The sequence below is a fragment of the Montipora foliosa genome, chromosome 1, assembly GCF_036669935.1.
Source record: "Montipora foliosa isolate CH-2021 chromosome 1, ASM3666993v2, whole genome shotgun sequence".
Classification (NCBI taxonomy): Eukaryota; Metazoa; Cnidaria; class Anthozoa; order Scleractinia; family Acroporidae; genus Montipora; species Montipora foliosa.
The window spans coordinates 71,079,032-71,101,531 of record NC_090869.1 but is presented as its reverse complement, the minus strand read 5'-3'; the positions used below and the strand labels follow the sequence as shown (position 1 = coordinate 71,101,531).

At 41.8% G+C, this 22,500-nt stretch overlaps 3 protein-coding genes and 1 pseudogene across 3 annotated transcripts in view; 1 reads left to right on the top strand and 3 right to left on the bottom strand.

The window, feature by feature from the left end:
• The window catches only part of LOC137980841 (adenosine receptor A3-like), a 3,546-nt gene extending 3,098 nt beyond the window's left edge, over nucleotides 1–448 (top strand). Inside the window, exon 2 of the mRNA XM_068828254.1 lies at nucleotides 1–448. This exon is cut by the window's left edge and continues 977 nt beyond it. The gene's annotated coding sequence lies outside the window, so the exon portion shown is untranslated.
• Nucleotides 449–2,360: 1,912 nt separating this feature from the next.
• Nucleotides 2,361–8,401, bottom strand: LOC137973244 (uncharacterized). Its single transcript, XM_068820020.1, has 3 exons — nucleotides 7,775–8,401; nucleotides 7,288–7,481; nucleotides 2,361–2,541 (listed from the first exon to the last, which is right to left on the bottom strand). Exons 1-3 carry the CDS (start codon nucleotides 8,399–8,401, stop codon nucleotides 2,361–2,363), a joined length of 1,002 nt encoding a protein of 333 aa, XP_068676121.1.
• Nucleotides 8,402–9,184: 783 nt separating this feature from the next.
• Nucleotides 9,185–11,220, bottom strand: LOC137973233 (uncharacterized). Its single transcript, XM_068820010.1, has 2 exons — nucleotides 11,014–11,220; nucleotides 9,185–9,925 (listed from the first exon to the last, which is right to left on the bottom strand). The coding sequence occupies exons 1-2, from the start codon at nucleotides 11,218–11,220 to the stop codon at nucleotides 9,185–9,187; spliced, it is 948 nt and encodes a 315-aa protein (XP_068676111.1).
• A 9,514-nt stretch (nucleotides 11,221–20,734) lies between these two features.
• Nucleotides 20,735–22,010, bottom strand: LOC137973223 (prolactin-releasing peptide receptor-like; annotated as a pseudogene).
• Between the last annotated feature and the right edge of the window lie 490 nt (nucleotides 22,011–22,500).

Here is a 22,500-nt window from a genome sequence, read left to right as displayed (position 1 = left end):
TGGGTATCAATTTACCGAAGCGTTTTCTCCGTCCGCAGAAGTTATAGATGCTCTTATGAAAGGACTGCGCCATCTCGCAATTCATGGTGTAATATACAGTCGCGTAATATCGTCATCAGCAATTAGCAAACGTTGACCGCATTTTATACCATATAAATGCTCTGACAACGCACTGTAGATAGCTGAATAATTAAAAGTTGAACTGGAAATTGCGTATTAATTAATTTACGTTACCACTACTTAAAATAAACAAGAGTAAATTATTTAAGAGTTTTCTTATAGAATGGGTGGGCTCCCAAGCACAGTCACAAATGATTCTATTTTTAGAACACTCTTTCCCGCAAAAATAAGTTGTCAGGTCACTGAAAACCCAAAGGTACCCCAAGCTCACGGAGAGTCATTGTTGAGTTACATAAATTTTATGAGGGTTTGTATGGGGAATTTAGAGATCGTTATTTAGGGCATTAAAATAGAAATAAAAATACATCAGAATTTCTTACCTTGCCTCCTTGTCTTATTTATGGTATGTTCTTAGCATTTTTGGCCGTTTCAGCGCGTTTCTAGGGAGTTTTAGTTCTACCGTTGCTCTCTCGTTCATATGATTACCAAAGGTTGCATGTTGGTTACTTGGTGGGGGCGGTCTCGCATATCCACCGAGGGAAATCAGCCGTAAATTCACTCCAAACGCTCATGTCGCCTCCAGATTTAGCTCAGTTAAAATCCTCCTGTAATTAATGGCTTTCTCTATCGGACAAAAACAGCCTCGGTGCGGGAATATCCGCTCGCTAATCTAACGACTCTCTTCCATCAAGGACTGTCGACGTTGCTTTGCCACGAAGTTCCGTGCACGGCAGTATTTTCCTGAGAAGGGCCTCACGTTGTATCTGTCACTGAGACTCAAGCCTCGTCGCCCACCCTGTGTGTAACAAATTTCAACCTTGGGCCCAGTCGGTAAGGTGTTTTTCCGACGGTTTCGTGCTCGGAACATCACAGGTAGCCCAAGCTCTGTGTTGTGTTTTGAATTTAGAGAGCTTTTATGGCGAGTTTTAGTCGATACAAATCAGAAGGCTTAATAAAAGAAATGAATACTAATAGTCAGGGAGGATATGTCGCGAAATTAAGCCCCGTGGGAATTTCGTGATGAAAGCAAGTCGCCTATCTAGATGTATTAAGTGATATTTAAAAAACGAGCAGCATTGTTTTAATGAGGTTTAAAAACACGAGGCGTAGCGGTGTGTTTTTAGATCCGCTAAAACACGTTTTTTGAACGGCTTAAAAAACATTCCACAAAGAGCGTGTCCCTCTGGCCTCAAAACAATGCTCCAAATTGTTAGAGGTGAATATTAGCATACAAGAGAAACAAGCTATGCCTTATTAGTATTCTTTATATAAAGAATACTAACGAGGAGTGTTTTATCGAGATATAAAGCTCATACACGTGACGTTTTATCGATGTTTTGATAGGCTGTTAGGCTCATGAATTATTAACGAGGTTTTTGAAGGGGACCATAAGTAGCATGCCAAATGTTGTCGGCAATTTTGTAGCGTGCACCGACGGCTTTTATGGGGAGTTAAAAGTGTGACCCACAGAGTCCATCATGGAAACGAGGCTTGACCTTCAAATGCTTTGTAACCATCGTCAGTGGTGGCGAATCTTCGACAAAATTCTCATATTTTAAATACACCTTATTCAGGATGGCCGCCATGTTGGATTTGCTATTATCATGCAAATTAGCCACACACTTCTGAGGGGGAAAACAACGCAAGTTCGAGAGGTTATAACGAACATCTTAGCCACACAGAAGATTTGTTTCACATTCACTGCATGTTTATCACGTAAGTAGTAAAATAGAATGATTATACAAGTTACTTCGATGTTTTTTTTAGGGAAAAATGAGCAGATAACGAAGTAGAAAGTCAAAATATCGGAGACGATCAAAAGATACAAAATTATTACAAAAGGTACTTAATTCTAAATTCTGAAATGTACTTTTAGCAATGTTATTTCAATATTTCGACGAGCCGATTTTCCGCATTTTTCCTTTTTTCCAATTTTTGCCCCCCCAACATAACACATGGCTAATTTGCATGACAATTTGAAAACCAACATGGCCGCTATCGTGAATAAGGCCTATTGGAGTGTTTCTGACACGTAACAGTAATAGAACAGATCACGTGACCAGGCTAACGTGAAAACGAGGCTGGATCACATAATGCCTTGTAATTATTGTTTACGTAGGCAGGTTGTCCCAATATTACATGTCTATCTAAAAGTAATAAATCTGATCTCGTCGGCCTTGTGGCACATTTTTCACCGCTTACTTTTTACAACTAAGTCAATTCAGCAAAATGCAATGTTTTCACAACTCCCTGACAAAGATAAAAGGTATCCATTCATCTCCCTCGTCTTCCTCCTCCTCCTCCTCCTCTTCATCATCATCATCGTCGTCATAATCACCATCATGAACATTATCAACATCAGATGACTCATCGTCATCAGCATCATTATCAGAGCGTCCATCATCTTCAGCATCATTGCAGCTGCGGAGATCGGTACATTTAAGTCCCACTCCGCGACATTGACATCTATTAGTGGAACGGGATTGCATTGGTCTTTAACGTTGGAAATAAGTGTGTTGGGCTGGTAGAGCAGGCAGACTAATTTCTCAATTCCGGCAGCGGTCTTTGCTGTGGGTTGCGCGACTTTACCCAGATCTGCAACTGCGGTTACACTAGTCTCATCAGCCTCAGAGATGCTTTCCAACACAAGAGCTTCCGAAAGAGAGAAATGATCCTGACGGTCAGCCGTGCACCCAAACGGTCAATTGGTGACAAGTCACCTTTCCCTTAGTACAAATCTTTCCCTCCACCCCTCCCCAGACTTGAAAAAAATCCTTGGATGAAACGTTACGCTCCTCAAGTCCAGGGAGGAGTGAAGCGAAATATTTGTACTAAAAAGGGAGCGGTGACTGGTCATCAACTGACCGTTTGAGTGCACGGCTGATCGTAACCAGAATGTTGTCAGAAGACGAAATTGAAATTTTGTGGTGCGAGGAATGTAGCACGGTAACAACATGGCGACCTTTGTGCGACAGAACGTGACTGGTGTTTCCGTGGCTTAAATTTTCAGCGAACTAAGGGGCTGATGGATTTCTTTACTACATTCGAGGTTCGATACATTTTCGCTTTCGAAAGCGGAAAATAATGCTTGGAACATACACAAGACCGCTTAGTCGTTGCTTTCTGGTATCCATAAAAAAGTTCAAAACGTGCATTTTTTCAGGCCAAAATTTTGGCGACCCCTATTTGCCATCTGGCGACTGAAAATTTTTATCTAGTCGCCACTTGGATCCCATGTAAAAAAGGTAATTTCGAACCCTGTGCATAAATCAAAGAGCATATTTCTTGTAAAACAAGAGGCTTCAAGTAGCCTATACTCGGGCCTACAAAAGTACAGTCGTGTATCGTTAATTTAGCACTAAAGAAAAGAAAAGAGAAAAGTCTGTCCTTCTTACATCGGCCTTACATTGCGATTCTCATGATGTTCGACTGTGTATGTAGTGAATTCTTCTCTCTCCCATCCTCTCTTAAAATCACTTGTTTTAATTGTTGACTCGCATCGCGCTTGATAGCGAATGCAGTATTAAAGCGACTTACAAACTGAAAGTTTCAAAGAGAAATATATTTATTTGAATTCTATTTCCAAACCTCTTGTCTAATGAAAAATAACCTTTATATGCAAATGGAGTCGGTGTCAAAAAAATAGTGTTTCGTTTCCGGAATGGTAAGGGCAGGAGAAAAGATAGAATACTGTAGTGTGGGTCACTTGGCCTGTCATTATTTCGCTTCATGTATTGAAACTCTCGAGAAATAAAGATAGAAATGTGAACGCAAACTCTCTGAACGGTGACAAGCCTGTCAAGGAATATTAACCATTAATGTCACTGTTCCTTGGTATCAACATGCATAATTAGCTTTTAAACACGTAACGCAAGGCGCAGTGGAACGATCGAGACAACAGACGTGCGTATTGGCGTTTTTTTTGAGGGAAACACTGCCTTGCATCTGGTTAGCCTAGTATGCGACTTCCCGATTGCGTGACATAGAACAACCTCACTTTTCTCCCCAGCACTACGAGCTGAGTGGTAAACAGGAAGTGCTGGATCGGACAAGAGTATTGGTTAGTAAGCAATGTACGAAGGCAACGAGCCAACAAGCTTAGGGGAAGTCGCTGCGCAGACTTAACCACACCGCACAGGCGCGACCCAGTTTTTTTAAATGACGGCAAAGCGATAAATCCAACCCATCTCCAAAGGGGGAGAGGGGGAAAACTTTGACAAATTGCAAACAGCTAGTTGATTTACTATAGAAGACAAACTGCTAAGTGAATCTTGCACGAGTAACTGAGGCTTTTTTAGCTAGACCCTGTCTATTAAAGTAGCCAGTTGCACAGGTTCTACTATGTAGCAGGTAAGCATTACACGTGCTCTTTAGCAGTAATGAATGAGTCTTTCACAGATTTGGCCAATGCATGTGTACGTTATAATCTTTGATCCTAGGGAACAGAGTCTTAATGTCCTCGTTTTATATACAACAAAACCTTTGATTGTAAGACCTTAAACGGCCGACTACAAAGAACGCGAAGAAATCGATCAAGCCAACGCAACGGCGATCTTCAGTAATCCCAAACAACGCATCACAGTGCTCTTCGTGACCTTGGGTCACGTGAATTGCTTTAAATAACCAATGTAAACAGCGCCACGTGGCTTCTATTGTGCATTACCCAATCAAAACACCGCAACGTGCTTTCTTTTGTGCATTGCGCAATCAAACACCGTCACGTGTTTCTATTGTCCATTTTGCTGCACAGGAAAAAAATAAAACTGAAATCAAACGTATTTTATAACTCGTGCCCCTACGGGCCCAAGTAAAAAGGATATTGGAGGCCAGCTAGAAGTCAAGAGACATTCATAATCAGATAAGGACGAATCAAGGTTGTAAATAATTGTTGCTGCTATGGAATGGATGACATAATCTCCAAGGATATCCTTATACATACTTTCCCATGCCTAAGTGACGTCATCCACATCGTCAAAAACACATCACAACCACCATGGGGCAGTTTCAAGGTCATGTTTAAAGCTGGACTTGTTATTCAGCAACTTCTTGAAACTATGAAAGCTAGCTTGAAGCTATGAAAGAGTTAAAAAAGGACTGTCGTTTCTTTTCTTCAGCATAAAAACAGAAAAAAACAAATTTGAGATCTGCAATACTAAATTCAATAACACCAGATTTAAATATCTTTGGTTGATTATTTGTTAAGATCAAATCCAGTAGAGTACTTGAGGTTGCAGCAATCCTTGTGGGGGCTTGATCACATTTCTAAAAATAATGACAGATTTGTGTCAGATTAGAATTATTGCAGTTGGAGGAGAGTTGGTCAGCATTGAATTCATCTGCAATCACCACGTTTTTTCTAGATATACACTTTTTTTTCCACAACACTGCGGAATATGGCAAACAACTCGGTGAAATTGGGAGGTCTATAAACACAACCAACAAGAAGTCGTTGAGAAATCGATATCACTTCGATCCAGATGGCTTCAAGGGCGGAAACGTCGTATTTAGCAATCTTTACTCAAGTCAAATGTTCCTTAAATTAGATAGCAACACCGCCACCAGCTCTCCTCAGCTCTGCCACTGCTATCTCTCCGTATGAGTTAATAGCCATGGATGTGACCCTCGTCATCCAAGACATTCCTAGTTAAAATTAAGTGCGTTTCTGATAAGGTAAGAATGTCTAGGTTGGTATGTTCGATATGGATTCTTACCTCGGAAAGGTCCCTCAAAAGCCCACGTACATTGGAATGGCCGATAGAAACAAATCAACTACAGTATGGTGTCCGTGGTCCGAGCGAAAAAAGGATAATCTTGAATATCTTACCTGAATCAAAACGCCACGAACTGAAATTTTCCCTGAAGATAGAGTTTTCGTATCTTACGATAGTTTTAAATTGGCAAGTTCCAAACTGAAATATTTTTCTTGTAATTCGAAAAAAGGTGAACGTAATCGCGATCCCTTCGTCCGCGAATTGGGTCCTTGGTCCGCGAATCATGTAAGCAGCCCCCCAAAAATACCTGTGAATCCCGACAATTTCTGTACGAACATGAAAATTAATTTATTCTTTATTATCCTTGATATATCTCAGCTACGTTTATACAGTCGTATTGGATGTCGTTGTGATTATTGTTCGGGTAATAAGTACACGCTCGAAGCTATCTGGAACACAACAGTCGATTTATTGACACACCCAATTTCTCACAGCATTTGCAATTGTTTGTTCTCATCTGGTATAACAAGGGACAAGAAGAAGCCGTAAAAACCTACAAATAAACCGCGAATTACACTCTGAAATAAACAACTGACGGAAAGCGAGTTTTTACTCATCATTTGATGAGAACACTGTCAATACAGTAAGCACAAATCAATTCGCAGTTGGAAGTTTGTGAAGCAAAATCACGAACAGGTTCACAAAACAAAAATCAGCTCCCGCCGCATGCTGGTATATCACTAGGATTGGCATGGACTAATAAATAGGGAAACTATTGTTGAGGAGTAGCCTCAACGTCCCGGGGGGGCGGGGCTGAACAAAACGGAAAGCTAAACATTCTCTACATTAAAGGTTCTCGAGTTCAAAGGTTCAGAGTTCCCATTGTTCAAGAGTTCACCGTGCTTCTTCAAGGAGGCACAATTTTGTCACGGGACGGACAAGCACTGAGTTCTTCTTCTTGACTTCTGCGGTTCGTACAAATGTGTCTTGGCCAGGAAACACCCTGGTTACAAGACCCAACATCCAGAGCTCGAGGCATCGTGGTACACTGTTATCCACAATAAGAACGAGGTCGTTAACAGCTAGATTCTTCTTGTTCAGGGGCCACTTATGGTGATGCTGCAAAGTGGGCACATACTCCAAAAACAATCAGCGAGAAACTGCGCGTGTCTCCACTGTTTGTGCGTGTACAGCTCTTCGTTGGTGAAGACACCGGGAGGTACGACCAAGTCTCGTCGGTGCAACAGGAGATGATTGGGGGTGAGAGACTCCATATCGTTGTGATCATTTCTGGCGGGACACATAGGACGTCTGTTTAAAATAGAGCACCTCGGTCACCAAGAACACCTTTGAATTCATAGCCTTCCTCACGCTTCTAATGAGCCTCTCCCAGACGCCCGACATGTGGCTTGCTGTAGGAGGTTGAAAATGCCACTTGGGAACAGCGCACCTGTACCAATCTGTCTCATATCTGTGCAGTTCTCTCCTGATTGTGCCATCATCCAAATCCTGAATTGAACGACTAAGTTCCTTCTCAGCACCCGTAAAATTCGTCCTATTGTCCGACCATATTTTCTTAGGACTTCCATGCACTGAAATGAATCGGCGTAATGCTTGAATAAACGCGTCCGTTTCCAACGAACCAACATCCTAAATATGGATCGCTCTATACATCCATACACCTTCACAAGGCTTCGCCCGCGTTTCACATGGAAGGGTTCAAAAAATTCTAAACCCGTGTATTCTCTATTTTCGCATTCCCCATAATACGCTTTGTTTGCTCCCCAAATTTTGGATAAACTATTGTTTTCAAATGCTCTTGGGGACACTGCATATTCCCAAGAGCATTTGAAAACAATGGTTTATGCAAAATTTTGGGGGCAAACAAAGGGTATTATGGAGAATTCGAAAATAGAGAATGTAAATGGTGGCTGATAGGGTACCAATCTCTCTGCTGGAAGATCTGCCTTCACTTGCTGCATAGCAAGCGCGTTACGCTTACGGCAACTCACACACTTATTCAACACCTGGCGAACCAGCGATCTAGCTCTCAATATCCAATAACACTGACGTACAGCAGACAACACATGCTCCCGACTAGAATGTCCCAGAATATGATGGTAGTAACGAACTATCAACGTGGACACCGGGTGAGCTGCTTCAAATGCAATGGGTGCACGATGAATTCTTCCGCCAACACGAATGACATCATTAACCAAGATTGAGCTTAGATTGGCTAGCTTGCTATTACTCTTTACTTTTCCACCCCCTTTAAGAGCCACATACTCTTCATGAATGCATTCTCGCTGGACAACGCGCACAACTTCTCTGCTTGCCGACTGTAGTTCAGAAAGAGTCGGGGTCATTACAGGTACAGCGTTATGGGTTTCCCTCCAACACCGCTTGATAAAGCGCAGCACCCAAGACATCACTCGCAATAAATGGGGCCAGGATGAAAGACGCTGCAAAAGGAGATCGACTTGCGACATGTTTACGCTTAATTGGACGTTTGAGGACTTTCGAAGTTCCTTGTCGTCATCTTGTACTTCTCTCACAGACACTATGGTCATGTATGTTGTGGTTGCCAGAGGAATTCCGGACCTGTTTACCACTGACAATCTGCTTGGAAGTACTCAGCACTGACCCCACGTGGGCCTTCATTAGCTGGATTCATAACACCGGGAATGTGATGCCACTGTTCAGGAGAGGTCGTTTCATGAATCTCAGACACACGATTCGCGACAAAAGTTTGAAATCGACGCGTTTCATTCTTGATGTATTGTAAGGATGTGACGGAGTCAGACCAGAAGTATGCTTCATGGACTTGGAAGTCAAGTTCTTTCAGGATTGTCTGGCTCATACGTGGTGCCAACACTGCGGCCTGTAGCTAAAGCCGAGGAATAGTCCACTCCTTTATGGGTGCATTTCGGGTTTTCCCTATAACAAAGGAACAATGGGTCACTTCACGTTCATCAACAAATCTTAAGTAGGACACAGCGGCATAGCCATGTTGTGAGGCATTATTTAAGGTGTGCAGTTGAACCGTCACCAGTGTGCCAAGAGTCTGGGTCTTGTAACACCTTGGAATCTCGATTGTGATGACGTGCGGTAACTGCTAAAGCCACCTTCGCCACTGCGTGAGGTACGGTTCTGGGATTTCTCGGTCCCATGGGAGCTTCTTTCTCCAGAGTTCTTGCAACAGGATCTTGGCTGAGAACACGAAGGGAGAAAGGAACCCCAATGGATCAAACAGAGAGCTCACCGTTGAAAGTACTCCCCGCTTGGTAGATGGCTTACACGTTGCTATGGTTTTGAACTTAAAAGTATCGGATTGCGTATCCCAGTACAAGTAGTTAGTACACACCCAATGCTCGTTTCGTTGGTAACTGATCCAGATCTAGGTCCAGATTGGGACTTGCTCTCAACTCGGATGGAATTGCTTGTAACACTTCACGACTGTTACTCGTAAACTTTGTGAGACGAAAGCCACCTTCCTTCAATAACTTGGTTAGGTCTGATGCGAGGTGAATGGCTTGTTCAGGCGTCGGAACCGACTTGAACACATTATCAACATAGAAGTTTCTACGTACTGCCTTGATGACTTCAGGGGAATAGGTCTCTTCATCGTCTTGTGCTGTCTGGTTCAAAACTTTATTTGCACAACAGGGTGATAACTTTGCCCCAAAGATGTGGACCAGCATCTTGTAATCCTCGGGAGGATTGTCTACACTTCCAGGCCACCACAAGAATCTCATGGAGTCCGTGTCACGTGGCGTCACATAAGTCTGGTAAAACATACTCTCGATGTCTGCAGAAAAGGCAATCTCGTCTTCTCGAAACCGGAATAACACGCCTGTTAAGTCATTCGTCAGAGTGGGCCCTCCCACAAGTTGCTCATTCAAAGAAGAACCATCAAATCTTGCGGCTGCGTCAAATACCACTCTCACTTTGCCAGGCTTGTTTGGATTAGTTACTGGGTGGTGGGGAAGGTACCAAGTGGTGTTGCTGATGGTGCCTAGTTCATCCTTGGTGAGCTTTCTTGCGTAACCCTTGGCTACGCAGTCTTCAATCACAACTCTGTACTTCAGTTCCAGCTTTGATCAGGACCGAAGCGTTTCTGTAAATGCTGCATTCTTGTTTCAGCGAGTACTCGGTTGTAGAGAAGCACAGGGTTATCATCCTTCCACAAAACATCCATCTGGTAATTGCCGTCTCGTTTGCAGACTGAGTCATCGATCGGCTTCAGCGCTCTTTGATCTTCCACACATATGGACTTAGTTACATTCTTGGCAGTGCCATACGATTCAGCCCTTCAAACGTCTTCCAACTTGTCATTTAGAGAAACATCTTGTCCACTGATAAGGTTAATTTGAACACAACCAGAGGCTTGCACAATTGGCGAACCACCAAGAAAACTGTATCCAATACACGACTTAATAGCAACTGGCTCAGTTTGCCTCTTTGAACCTCAAGTGGTATAAAAACGTCTTGGAGGTTGGTGCCAATCAACACGGAAAACGTATTTCTCTCCACTTCTGGATAAGACACATGGTGTGAAAACATTGCTCAGCTGACCTTGTGAATCTGGGAATCTGGTACGTGTTAGAGGAAATGTTACGTCCTTGACTTCCCAAGCAAATTTCACATCAATCACATTTTCATTCTGGCTATTAATCAAACCTTTCTTGAAATCTACTTTCATTACTACCTTTTGGCATCAACATTGTGCACTGTGTACTGTCGTCAGTGAAAATTTACTGGGAGATCCCTTTATGCTTAAAAACTCCACAAGGGACGGGTCAATCATCGTGATGTCAGAGCCTGAGTCTATCAGACCATAAGTTGTAGTTTGACAGCCAGCGCTGCTCATCACCTTGACTGGAATGACTTGCAGCAAAACCTCACAGGGGCGGAAAGACGCTGACGTAGAGCAAGTAGTACCATGGTCTGGCACTAAATTCTGGTTGACAACTTCGTGATTCTGAGAGAGGGCTGATTCGCACCTACCCGAGTGTCAGCAAATGTTACCTTTTCTTCACAAACCGTCTCAGCTCTCTCTCGAGGGGACTTGGCTCTAAAAGTCTCACAGCGATACAGCGATGGGGCTCACGGCACATTATGCAGGATTCCTACTTTGCTGTCATGGTCACATAAGCGGATGCCTTTGTGGTCTCTGACTTACTCTTCGTAGATTTGACTCTTCGTTCAATCCAACAATAAAGAAGAGATGGTTCAAGACGTAAGCTCTTTCCTTAAGGAAATCCACAACATTCCTGAAACTTGGCATTAGCCATCCTCTACCCTCGAGACTCTTCAAATGCTCAGCAAACTTGGCTTGCATCCACCTGGGTAACCGTGTAATGACTTTCTCAAGATTACCTGCGTTCATTTCACTAAGGTAACTTGGGCTGCATTAGCATAGCGTTGTAAACTGTGCTTATAACTAGCTTGTGGAGCAGGCTCCTTAGTAAGCGATTCAATACATGCTCTCACTACTTCGAACGGCTTTCCAAATCGGTCCTCTAACGGTTTAAGAGCCTTCGACAGACCACTTGGCATTGAGCCATAACTTTGCACTTCAAGTAGGGCTGGTCCTTCTAAAAACTGTAACAGACGGGTCAATTTAACAGAATCATCAAGTGGTCTTGTTTCCACCAGTTGTTTGAATCTTTGTCGAAAGGTTGGATACTGCTCAGGGGAACCTCATTTGATGCACTCATCCTCTCCATTGTGGACATAATAGCAACAAGGCTTCCATAGCTAACAGAACCCACGATACTTGCATGGGATGGGCGAGTGTAAGTGGTTGGCTGGGGTACTGGATCGAGGTTTGTGGTTGACACAGCGAGAGGGGTCAAGTGTTGTTCAGCTGAGGTGTATTACAACTTGAACTCTTTTCTGACTCTACATTAACAGCTGGATCAGTTAACTCCTTGGATGTCACAAGTGGGACTCTGAAGCGGACTTTGGCAATGGGACGTGTAGAGCTTGTCGTCAGGGGGTTTTCTGTAGCAGGTGTATGTCAAAGATCGGTCGAACGATGCGTGTATAACGTAGAGAAAATTTGCGTGGAATGCAGCGACATTTCTGCACAACCTCCCACATTATTGTTCGTAAATGTTGTGTTTGCGTCTTTGGGACTGATTTCACAGGAGCCTTGCTTTATTAAAATCAGACCAGTGAGCGGGAGGCAAATGTTTACTTCGCAGTTTGTGCCTTATATACAATGAGTTTGCCTGAATTAATTATACTGCAACCCATTGTTCATTTGACTTTTGGAATAGTAATATTCTTCTTGAAGACCTGGCTTAAACAGCTCATGACGACCGTGCTGTGTGGATTCGCACATATCATTCGGCCAACACATTGATTATTATTTTTGCTCCCAAGCATTACTTTTTCGGCTTGTTATTTATGTTTAGCATTGCCTGATTTCAAGCCGAGGGGGACAAGGTACTGGTCTGCAAATTATGGGATCAGCAACTATTGATCCACATCCAGTCAGAAAGTATACACCGAGCTTTACAAAATTCCCAAGTGTGGTGATAAAAGACGCAATATTAAGCGATATACAGCCACTTAAAAACGTCAAAATTAAGAAAGAAATGTATGGTCATCCATTCACACGCTGCGTCCGAATGACCAAACATTTCTTTGCATGTAAATTTTGACATATTTAAATGGCTGTTTCTCAGTCAAAATTAGCCTGATTAACACCAAACATCGAGATTTTGTAAATCTCGGTGCGCTCTTTCTGACTATGTGGATCAATAGTTGCTAATTCCATAATTTACAGACTCGTACCTAGTCCCCTTCGGCTTGAAATCAAGCAATAAAGAAATGACTGTATGCTTTTGATAGAACGGGCTGGCGAAGTTGTCCTCGGTCACCTCTTTCTATATCATTAATTAGACGCAATAAAAATACTAATCTGACACTTTCATTAATTTTATTTTCTTCAAAACAGGAACTACAATGCTTGATGCCATTAACAAGTTCTCAATGAGCTATTCTTGTGCATTTCTTGTGAGCTGTTGTAAGTCAGGTCTCCAATAAGTGCACTGCTATTCGAAAACTCAAATGAACCAGGGGATGCATTGAAATTCAGGCAATCTCATTCTAAGGCACAAAATGCGAAGCTAATGGTTGCGTTCGTGTTCGCGTTCACAGTAAACCCTTACCTACGGCTCACCTTAACAATATTTCAGTCTGGGTTTAGTAAAGCAAGGCTCCTGTGAAATCAGGCCCAAAGACGCAATCACAACATGTACGAACAATAATGTGGGAGGTTGTGCAGAAATATCGCTGCAGTTTTCCAAGCACATTTTCTCCACGCTATGCACGCATCTTTCGACCGTCTTGCCGCCATCTTGGTTCTTCCACTTACGGTGTTACCGTCCCCTCCCCTCACATCTATTTCGTCCCTTTAATTTCGTGTTTACGGAAATAAAAAATTGATTTCAGTTTTGGAACTGGTTCCTGCATGCTCGTTTTTTTCAAGAAATTTTGCCCAATCTTGACATATTTCTATTTTCATTAAATCTGAAGTAAAGGTAAATTCAGCTTACAGGCCTAGTGGCCAATCAGGCCGGAGCTTATACCCTGTTTCTGTAGCATGAATTGACTAGGAGTATTTCTACTCCCCCCTGTATGGGATGCTAGTCCATCGCAGGGTTACCCCCAGCTTTTCGCTGGTACCCATTAATACACCTGCGTGGAGAGAAGCACCGAGGGAGTTAAGTGTCTTGCCCAAGAACACAACACAACACAATGTACCCGGCCAGGTCCCGAACCCGAACCATTCCCTCCGAAGTCGAGCACACTAACCATGAGGCCACCGCGCCTCCCACAATTCTGAAGTAAAGACAATATAAACTAAAATAGAGCTTCGTCGCTTGTGTGAAAGGCAAAAACAAAGAAGAATTAAAAATTAACTCATGATTTGTGTTTTTCAAAGTATCAAAAATTGAAAATCAAGATTTGTCATTCCTAATTTTCCAATTTCCTATTTTGATGAAAATTGAATGGACGGAAGGTACATGGACCAGTACTTGGTTGGGGGATCGCTGCAAAGTCCACGTGACCACGATAGCTAATTTTTTTTAAAAACTTGATTTCATTTTCTATTTTGTTTGGCCATTGAAGGTTGTTTCTTATCTTCTTTCTACGTCGAACGACAGAACAAACTTGTTCGCGAGAAACAGGTCGATTGGCGTATTCGTTCTATGCAAAATAATGTTCACAGTGAAACTCACAAGACTCCGAAGCAAGATCTAGAGAGAACGTCCACTTATCAAATACTTTCAGATGTGAAATTTAATTGGTTTAATACTGTGTCAATCATCGAGGGCGAAAAAGATTCCAAACTAAATGTTTGTTCTCATCGCAACATCAGAAATCCGTAACCGTGGCCGAGTGTTCTAACGCGCTCTCAGAATGCCAGAAAGCCGGGCCAAGGGTGGGTGTCCTATTCGCAGAAAAGGAGTTTGGAAATACTGAAGAACATAAAATTCGGTTCCCCGATCGGAGCTTAATTCAATATCCGTGCGGTATACACACTTGTGCCTACGATGAAGAAAAATATAAAAAGAGAAAGGAACGGGTCCAAGTTTTCACCGTGGCTGCCTTCAGTATCCCACGGAATAATTCATTTTTTAATCTATGGTACAGATTTTGTGTTAGAATGTTCTCATACTGTTGCGTTTGAAGTTTGTGAAAAACACAGCTAACTCGCTAAGTTTTTAGGCACTTTTTGTTTTGGTCACGTTATTTATTAAAGTCGAACCAGGCAAAGAAATGTTAAATAGAGCACACTTTGCAAAAAAGGATAACTATAGTCGACCGTTATAAATGGCATCGACCGTTCTGAGAAATGGCAACGACCGTTTCAAATGGCAAGGACCGTTTACGAAAGGGAAATTTGCGTCGGAACCAGCAGCTTTTTCCTCCGTGCTGATCTTCTTTTTCAATAATTATCACATTCCTCTGCTATAAAGGGTCCAGTTCTCAAATTTACCAGATTTACTGAGAATGGACTTACTGCATAGTTCATCCCCGTCGTCAGATGAGGCAGATTCCTTGTCCAATTGCTGCTGGTGGAGGTGGTTAAACTGACGCTTAAGTATACTTCTTAATTATTATAGAGGGTACCATTTTAGATAATATTCGGCAAAATATGGCTTTGTCTAGACGTCCGCGTTCTTTCTTGAAGGAAAAAAAACTAAACAGCCCTTTATGGGCGCAAATCGTAATGAATAACTTCGTTTTACAAGTTTACCAAATAACCTACAGATTCAGGTTCAAATTTGATGCCATTTCAGTCTTCAATAATAATAATAATAATAATATTAATAATAATAATAATAATAATAATAATAATAATAATAATAATAATAATAATAATAATAATAATAATAATAATAATAATAAACGTGGTCCCGAAACCTCTCGTTGTATTTGATTTAACAGAGGATTGCCGCAGGGAGACTCACTCTGCCCGCGCCTCTTTACGCTATGTTTAAATCCAATAGCCTGGTCACTGGAAGCTACTGAGGGATATAAGTTGTCTAAGCCTATAAGCGTCAAGGTATCCTATCTAATGTATATTGATGATCTGAAAGTTTTTGCGTCCTCTGAAGCTAAGCTCAACAGAGTTTTAAAATCTACCAGTGCCGCCATGGAGGACATTGGACTAACATGGAATCGTAAGAAGTGCAATGTGATTCATTTGAGGAAAGGGGCTCAAGTGCATGATGCAGCAGGTGTGAGGTTAGGTCACGAGGGGGTCGTGGAAAGCCTGGACGCGAGTTCTACTTACAAGTTTCAAGGGGTGAGAGAGACTGTGATGTAGGATGAGAAGCTGGCATTGGAATGTGCGGCAAAGGCGTACCTGCAAAGGTTGTCATTAATTTGGAGTAGTCCTCTGACTGATTCCAACCGTGTGACTGCAAGTAAACAGTTTGCTCTTCCAGTCCTCTCCTACTTGATGTGGACTCAGCATTGGCCTATTACAGAGCTTAGAGTGATCGACAGAGAGGCGAGAAAGATAATATGTGAGAACGGAGGGAAGCATCCGCTAAGTTGGACGGCTATGTTGTATCTACCCAGGGACAAGGGTGGGCGTGGCCTACGCGCAATTGAGCGAGAATACAAGCTAACAAAAATCAAATCTGCAATTAAGCTGTATGAGAATACAGATCCTACCATGAGGTTAGTTCAGAAGTTTGAAGAGAGGGCGAGTGAGAAGGGATTCACCTCGTTGGTTAAGGAGGCATGCAAGTACGCGGAGGAGCTGGACACGGGTTTGACTTTGAACTATCCGAACCCCGTCATGCAGCCCGCGCCAAGCACCAGATACAGAAATTCTAGGGAAGAAAGTTAAGGGTTATTTGAGGAGGACTGTGACGGAGACGTTACAGGAAGAGATTGAGAGCGAGCAGTGGCATGGTCGCTTTCTGTGTGCACGGTGGCAGGACGAAGATCTGAGCAAGGATGAGTGTTTTGCTTGGCTACCCTTGCATACGGTGAGATCTTCTGAAATTTAAACTGACCAATCAAAATTCAGCGAGCGGGAAAAACTGCGGTATCCTTGTGCTTGTGCCAATCCTTGTGCTATCCAATTGTGCTATCCGACGTCACGCCAATTGTTTACATTCTGATTGGTTAGATCGGTGGACATTCGCTCAGCCTTCTCTTGTGACTCTCTTGACCGTCGAACTCAGCGAGACAGAAATGACTCATTGTTCTGGCAATCAATTTGCCAATCCACTTTATCCAGTTTATGGATTGGTCTAGCATGTGATTAACAACCACGATCGCTTTTGAACTTTATTCTGTAGAAGAAGAAGACGTTGCTGAGTGAACATTTTTGCGACGAAATTCCTTGGTTTGTTCAGCACTTTGATGTCCGATAACTGATCAATCACATTTGGTCGTCTGACCATATGAAGTTTTTTCAGCTCTTGTTTGTGTCCATCATGATTGAACTTCAGGTGCAGCGCTATGCTGCCAACTTCGATGGCTTGTGATGAGTTTGCCTGCTGCCCAAATTGTTGTTGTATTTGAGCAAGATTGGTCTTATCGGGTTGGAACTTAATAGTGAGGGGAACAATTTTTCGTTCATCTACTGTGCCAGACAACAAACAATCCTGTTGGGTGTTCCACGTCCTTGGCGAGTCTTCCGCACGAGGCTTAACTGCAGAATATCCCGCCACGCGAACTAAATTCCACGTAGCCGGCTACGCGGTACGTGGTACCCAGAAATAGGAATGCACAATACTGTAGAATACCCCGCCACTTGGACTAATTTCCAAATGAACTAAATTTCAAAATGACGCAGCGATGTTATATGTGCTAGCTACGCGGTACGCGGTACGCCGTGACATTCCTCGTTCTTAAAGCGTCAAAGCCTAAGTAATTCCACAGACAAGAGACTGTGGAACTGTGGACTCGGAAGAACGTTATATAAACAAATGATTTCAAAATGGCGCAGCAATGTTATTTGTGCTGGCTACAAGGTACGCGGCACGCTGTGATAGCACTCGTTTACTGATTAAGTCTAAGCGCTCGTTTCAGTATTAGGCCTATAAGCACTCTTTTAAAATTTTAGCTTTCATTTTACGGTTCGGGTAACTAGAATTTTTAACGAGATCGTGTGAAGAATATAGCACTCGTTTCCTGATTAACCCTAAGCGTTCGTTTCAGAAATTAGATACTTCGCCATCTTGACTTTAATTCTTTCCGCGTACCGCGTAGCCAGCTTCTTAAGATACTCGATGTGGCGGTGTATTCTGCAGTTACTCCTTGCACGACCATCGTCTATCAGATCTGGAGTGGAGTTTTCTTTCGGTGATTACAACTTGCGATCGTTCTGCAAACATCCACGTAGCATGCAGCACTTCTTAGTGACTCGAGGATCCCCGGCCCGTTTTGCTGTTTCAAAGGGAGTCGTGCATTTTTGAGCAGTTTGTCTTCAGTGCTTGTATTTTTTCGTTTGTTCCTGGTGGCACAAAGTAACTTTGATGATTTTAAAGGACTTGAATCCTTAATTGAATTAGCGATTTTTTTATTAAGGAACCAACAAGTGAATGGTACACAAAATTAGGAGAAACTGTTGGTTGAATAGACAATATTTGTAGACATAATTATCTACCCAGTTTAAGTACTAAGCTTAACAAGTTGTTTGACTCCACAAATTTCAGTTTCAGGCCAGGTACCCGAATTCACCCAGGTACTGTTGTATACTACCATAGTTCTTTGGAAATTGAATAGCTCCTTGAACACCTGGTTGCTTGAGAAGAAACTTGATGTGTTTGTTCTCTACATTGGTGAAGGCAGCCACTAACTGTCCATTGCCGGATTAACTCCAGACCAACTCTTCTTTCAATTCAATCTTTGTTCTTCGCAGGGCATCAACAATGATGTCCCTTGTAAAATGTTAGTTTAAAGAGTTTGTTTAAGTTATATCCCATTTCATAGGGCACTGTGGTTGCCAGATTCACTTTCAAACTTATCATGGAAATGTTAATCAATACCAGTGAAACGTCAGTCCCTTGAATTGTTGATAGAAAATTTATTTAAATGCATATTGAAACATCAGTTGAGGAATATTTTTTTCCCACTTTGTGAACCTAACATACATTGCTGCCATTTGTTTATAAATTGCTTTGTCATTCAATGTCTTGATCACATCAAGTAATTTATTTTTTAGGTATTGTGTATCTTTATCTAAAAACTTAACTGATTGCTTTTTGGAGCCCTTTTGCGGCATATTTAGATAGGCAGGAAATGTTCCACATTTTATGGTAAATAGTTCTGCATAGTTTTAAAGAATATTGCAGCCAAATCTAATTGAATATGAGACTAAAATATGCTGTTTGACATTTTGTGAATTTAAAGACTATTAATATTGTTTGCGCTTGTTTTAAAGGGCTTAAGGTTGGCACTCAAAAGTGTTCCTTCAATAATCTTATTCTGTAAAGATTACCTTGGGAGAATTGGATTAAGGCCAGTTTTTTCTTCTAGCTTCTTTCCCCAGTGCCCTTTGAGAATGGAGTTGATTTGGTTTTGCCCAATGTTGAAAGATGAAACAATGCCTAAACCAGCCAGCCACAAGGAATACTTCACGGTGCTTTTTTACAAACATGGGCATGAGGGTGCTCGTAAGCATCTGAGCATTGTTTCGCATGCTAAAGTGTTATTATAAATAATTTATTTCTCTAAGAGAGTCTTCTTTTTCTGTTGGTCATTCAAAAATTGGTGGAATAGCTTGTTTGAGCTGATGGATAGAGGCAGAACATTTGATGAGGCCCTCCTGGGGAGAGGAGTCCTTGTTCCCTTTAAATATTTGCTTGTGTTTCATTGTTCCCCAAATTACTTTCAAACTTGTTCCCAGCTTTTTGATCCCTAAAATTTAAATTGGTTTTCTTCCCTTGTTCCCTAAAATATTTTGATCTTGTTAAAAAAACCAGTGAGGAACATTAAATTTTAGTTACCTAAATTTTGAAATTTTAGATACTAGATATTTTATTCATATTCTTACATTTTTATGTATATATTTCTTTTTTCTTTAATATTATTTTGTGAAAAACCTGTAAAATAGCTTCAGCTAAGTGTTTCTACCCACGTCAAATAAAGATTATGTATGTATGTATGTATGTATGTTACTCTGTTCCCCAGTTCAAATTAGCCATGTTCCCTTCTTCCCCAAACCCCGGGGAGTGCCTCTTTGTTGATATTGATTCTCTTATTGGCTTAATAGCAATTAAATGTCGAATTGCAAGACACAGCAAGTTCTTCTTTGGGATTGAGGGAAAAATAAATTTTCGCACAATACAACAAACACAATTTTGACTGCCCCTTCTATATCGTGCTCTTTTCAGACATGAATCAGCTTGTTTGCACCTTTCTGGCGACCTGCGGGAAGCAAGCTCTAGAAACTCTTCCTTAGCGAGCCTTCAGCTGAAAAACTTTCCAAGTCTGGCTTTCCGGTGTTAGGGGCCGAGGTTTTTGTGCAAAGTGCATCAGCGGCTTCCTGGCAGCTTCTAAAAGGTGTTCCTTCGGGCAATGGTTAGTAAAAGTTTTGTAGTGCTTATACAAATTTTCGCTACTTGAAAATGTATGTTCACACGAAACAAATATCAGCTTGACAATTTTTCTTTCCCGATACTCCATTTAAAATGCATGTGAGCGCCATTACTAATAAAGGGCCAGAAAACCATTTAAAACATTTTGTGGCAATTTTTTTGTCAACAAACTTGGGTTGTCGGTGAGCAGAATTCGAACGTAACTTGTTGTGCTTTGGCTTTTCTTTGTGCTTTTTCTAACTATTCTAAGACGAATTCAGGCTGGTATTTTCGAATCAAGTGTAAGAAGACGGCAAAACCGTATTGATAATGTATTTATTTGAGCTAACTTCGCGAAATAAAGACTTTGACCGCGTCCTTTCGACGGGGTAGATCGACAACAATGTAATTTACGCACAACCGAAATGCACTCTTTCCGGTGAAAGGGAATGATTGACAGGATAGCACAGTTTTGACTGCCGCGAGAACTGCGGGCGCGGGTTCCGTATGCAAGGACGGGAGTGGCCCTCAGCACCCACCCACACGATTACCGGGGTACTGAAATCTTCAGGCTTCTCTACGCAATTGTAAAAATTGCGTTCATAACTGCGAAGATCATAGCTTCACTTGATTTCATATCTTCAGTTCATATGTGATTCATTTCATATACCATTTCATCATTGATGAAAATTAGTTATTCCCTGATCAGTGAATTTCAAATGTCGGTTATCAACTAGAAGAGCATCTGGGGTGCTGCATTTTTATTTGACAAACTTCTGTTAGTTTTAAGTCGGCTAGCTGCCATCTGCTTTGTCCTCTTACTGTTTACTGGTCAAAATACTAGTCTTCTTCGTTGCCTTTTCTTTCTTTCTCTTTGGACTCCGCGAAACTTTCTTCCTGATCTACTTTTGCTGGTAACTTATCTGCAGAATTACGGCTTGACCATAACTTTGAGCCTCTTTTAGACGAAGTCGATCTCCTTTTGAAGGAGCTAAAGGAAATAGAGCTCTTTTTGCCGATAGAAGAGCTCTTACGAAATGTGCTCAAACTTAGTCACATCGTATTAGACGTGCAAGGTCTCGACGAAACTCCGTGTTAACCACCGAATAGATCATTGGATTTGCAGACGAGTTCACGAGCATTAAGAGTTGGAAAAGTCGCCGAAGCTCTACCACGTACTTGAGGCCCGTGAAGGTCTTACTTGGGTCTTTTGAGAAGATTTCCAACAACGTCATAATGACGTTAGGAGCCATGCAAATCGCAAAAATTACGACCACAGGGGTAAGCAATCTTAGGGCCCGACGATTTTGCCTAGTTCTGTAGTCTACGTCTTTTCGGGCAGTGTCCCTGGACCTTAAGTTTGCTAGTCTGTAACTATCGTTACTACGAATATTATCTCGCAGTTTGTTTCGTATGCGAACATAAGTAGAAGTTATAATGGCGAGGGGAAAGAAATAAAACGCCAGTATGTTAGCAGCCTTGTACAACCTAAAGAAGATCCAGTTGGAGGGCCAGGTGTCTTCGCAAATCCAGAGTCCCACCTTCGGAATGGGTTTCAGTTCCATGACGAAAAACAGTGGCATCACAACGATTATGAACGGCAGAAGCCATATAACAAACAGAATGCGCTTTGCTGCTTGCACGTTCATCTGCGGTTTCATGCAATAAAAGAGAATTCTGTAGCGGTGACAGCCAATGGCGGTGATGCAGCAAATACCAGCCCCGAAGAAAATGTCAAAGAATGGTCGAATTATTTGACAGGTGAACCTACCAAACGGCCACGACAAAGAGAGCTCTATGCTGACAACATGAAGAGGATAATAAATGACAAGAATCCCTAAGTCCGCCAAGGCGAGATTTAGAATAAAGTGATTGCTGGTGATCTTTAAGTTTCGTTTCTTCGATGTAATGACACATACGATGATGTTTCCGCCAATTCCCACCAAGGTAACGAGGAGTTGCAAAGAAAGAACAACTATTGTTGTACTCGAAAAGCGATCTAGGGGTGCACCTCTGCTGAAAGAGGAGTTTGTAGAATTCTCATATGAGTCTGTGGAATTAGTGCTGTTTGTGGCCATAACGTTTTCTGCAAATCAACTCCAACTTGACAAGGAAATCTGCCTTGGTCATCTGAATATATTTTACGGGATATTTATCTTTGCGTAGAGTCGATTTGATCAGTTCCTTAATGTTATTCAAATTAAGAGCCGACGCTTTTATAGCGCACATGGATTTACATAAGTTTTAATTAATAACTCCCATAGTAGTGCAAATAAATTGCCTCCTGTCTACTGTTTTATACCATGTGAATGATTAGCGTATGCTGAAATTAAAGGATATATTATATTTTAGTATAAACACACAGGTGATTATAGAAAATCGCGCGCTCTCATTGGCTCGCTATCTCGGATTATCAGCCGATAGTCACCTCGACGGACAAAATGGCTGCCAGTAGTCGTTTTGCCACTGTAAGTGAAGATGATTTCGCGTTTAAATGTTTTTTTTTCTCTTTTTTGAAATAATCACCTGTGTATTTATACTAAAACAATTATTCGCCTCAGGCTCAGTGATTATCGGTGAATATTCACCGATAATCATTTCGCCTT

What these genes read in the sequence shown, in the direction of transcription:
- LOC137973244 (XM_068820020.1), bottom strand. Translation starts at nt 8,401, where the DNA reads ATGACCATAGTGTCTGTGAGAGAAGTACAAGATGACGACAAGGAACTT. An exon ending in ATCTTCCAGCAGAGAGATTG is followed by an intron (nt 7,482 to 7,774) that starts GTACCCTATCAG and finishes ATCCATATTTAG; the next exon opens with GATGTTGGTTCGTTGGAAAC. An exon ending in CACAGATATGAGACAGATTG is followed by an intron (nt 2,542 to 7,287) that starts GTACAGGTGCGC and finishes CGATCTCCGCAG; the next exon opens with CTGCAATGATGCTGAAGATG.
- LOC137973233 (XM_068820010.1), bottom strand. Translation starts at nt 11,220, where the DNA reads ATGAACGCAGGTAATCTTGAGAAAGTCATTACACGGTTACCCAGGTGG. An exon ending in AAGAGTCAAATCTACGAAGA is followed by an intron (nt 9,926 to 11,013) that starts GTAAGTCAGAGA and finishes TCCTGATCAAAG; the next exon opens with CTGGAACTGAAGTACAGAGT.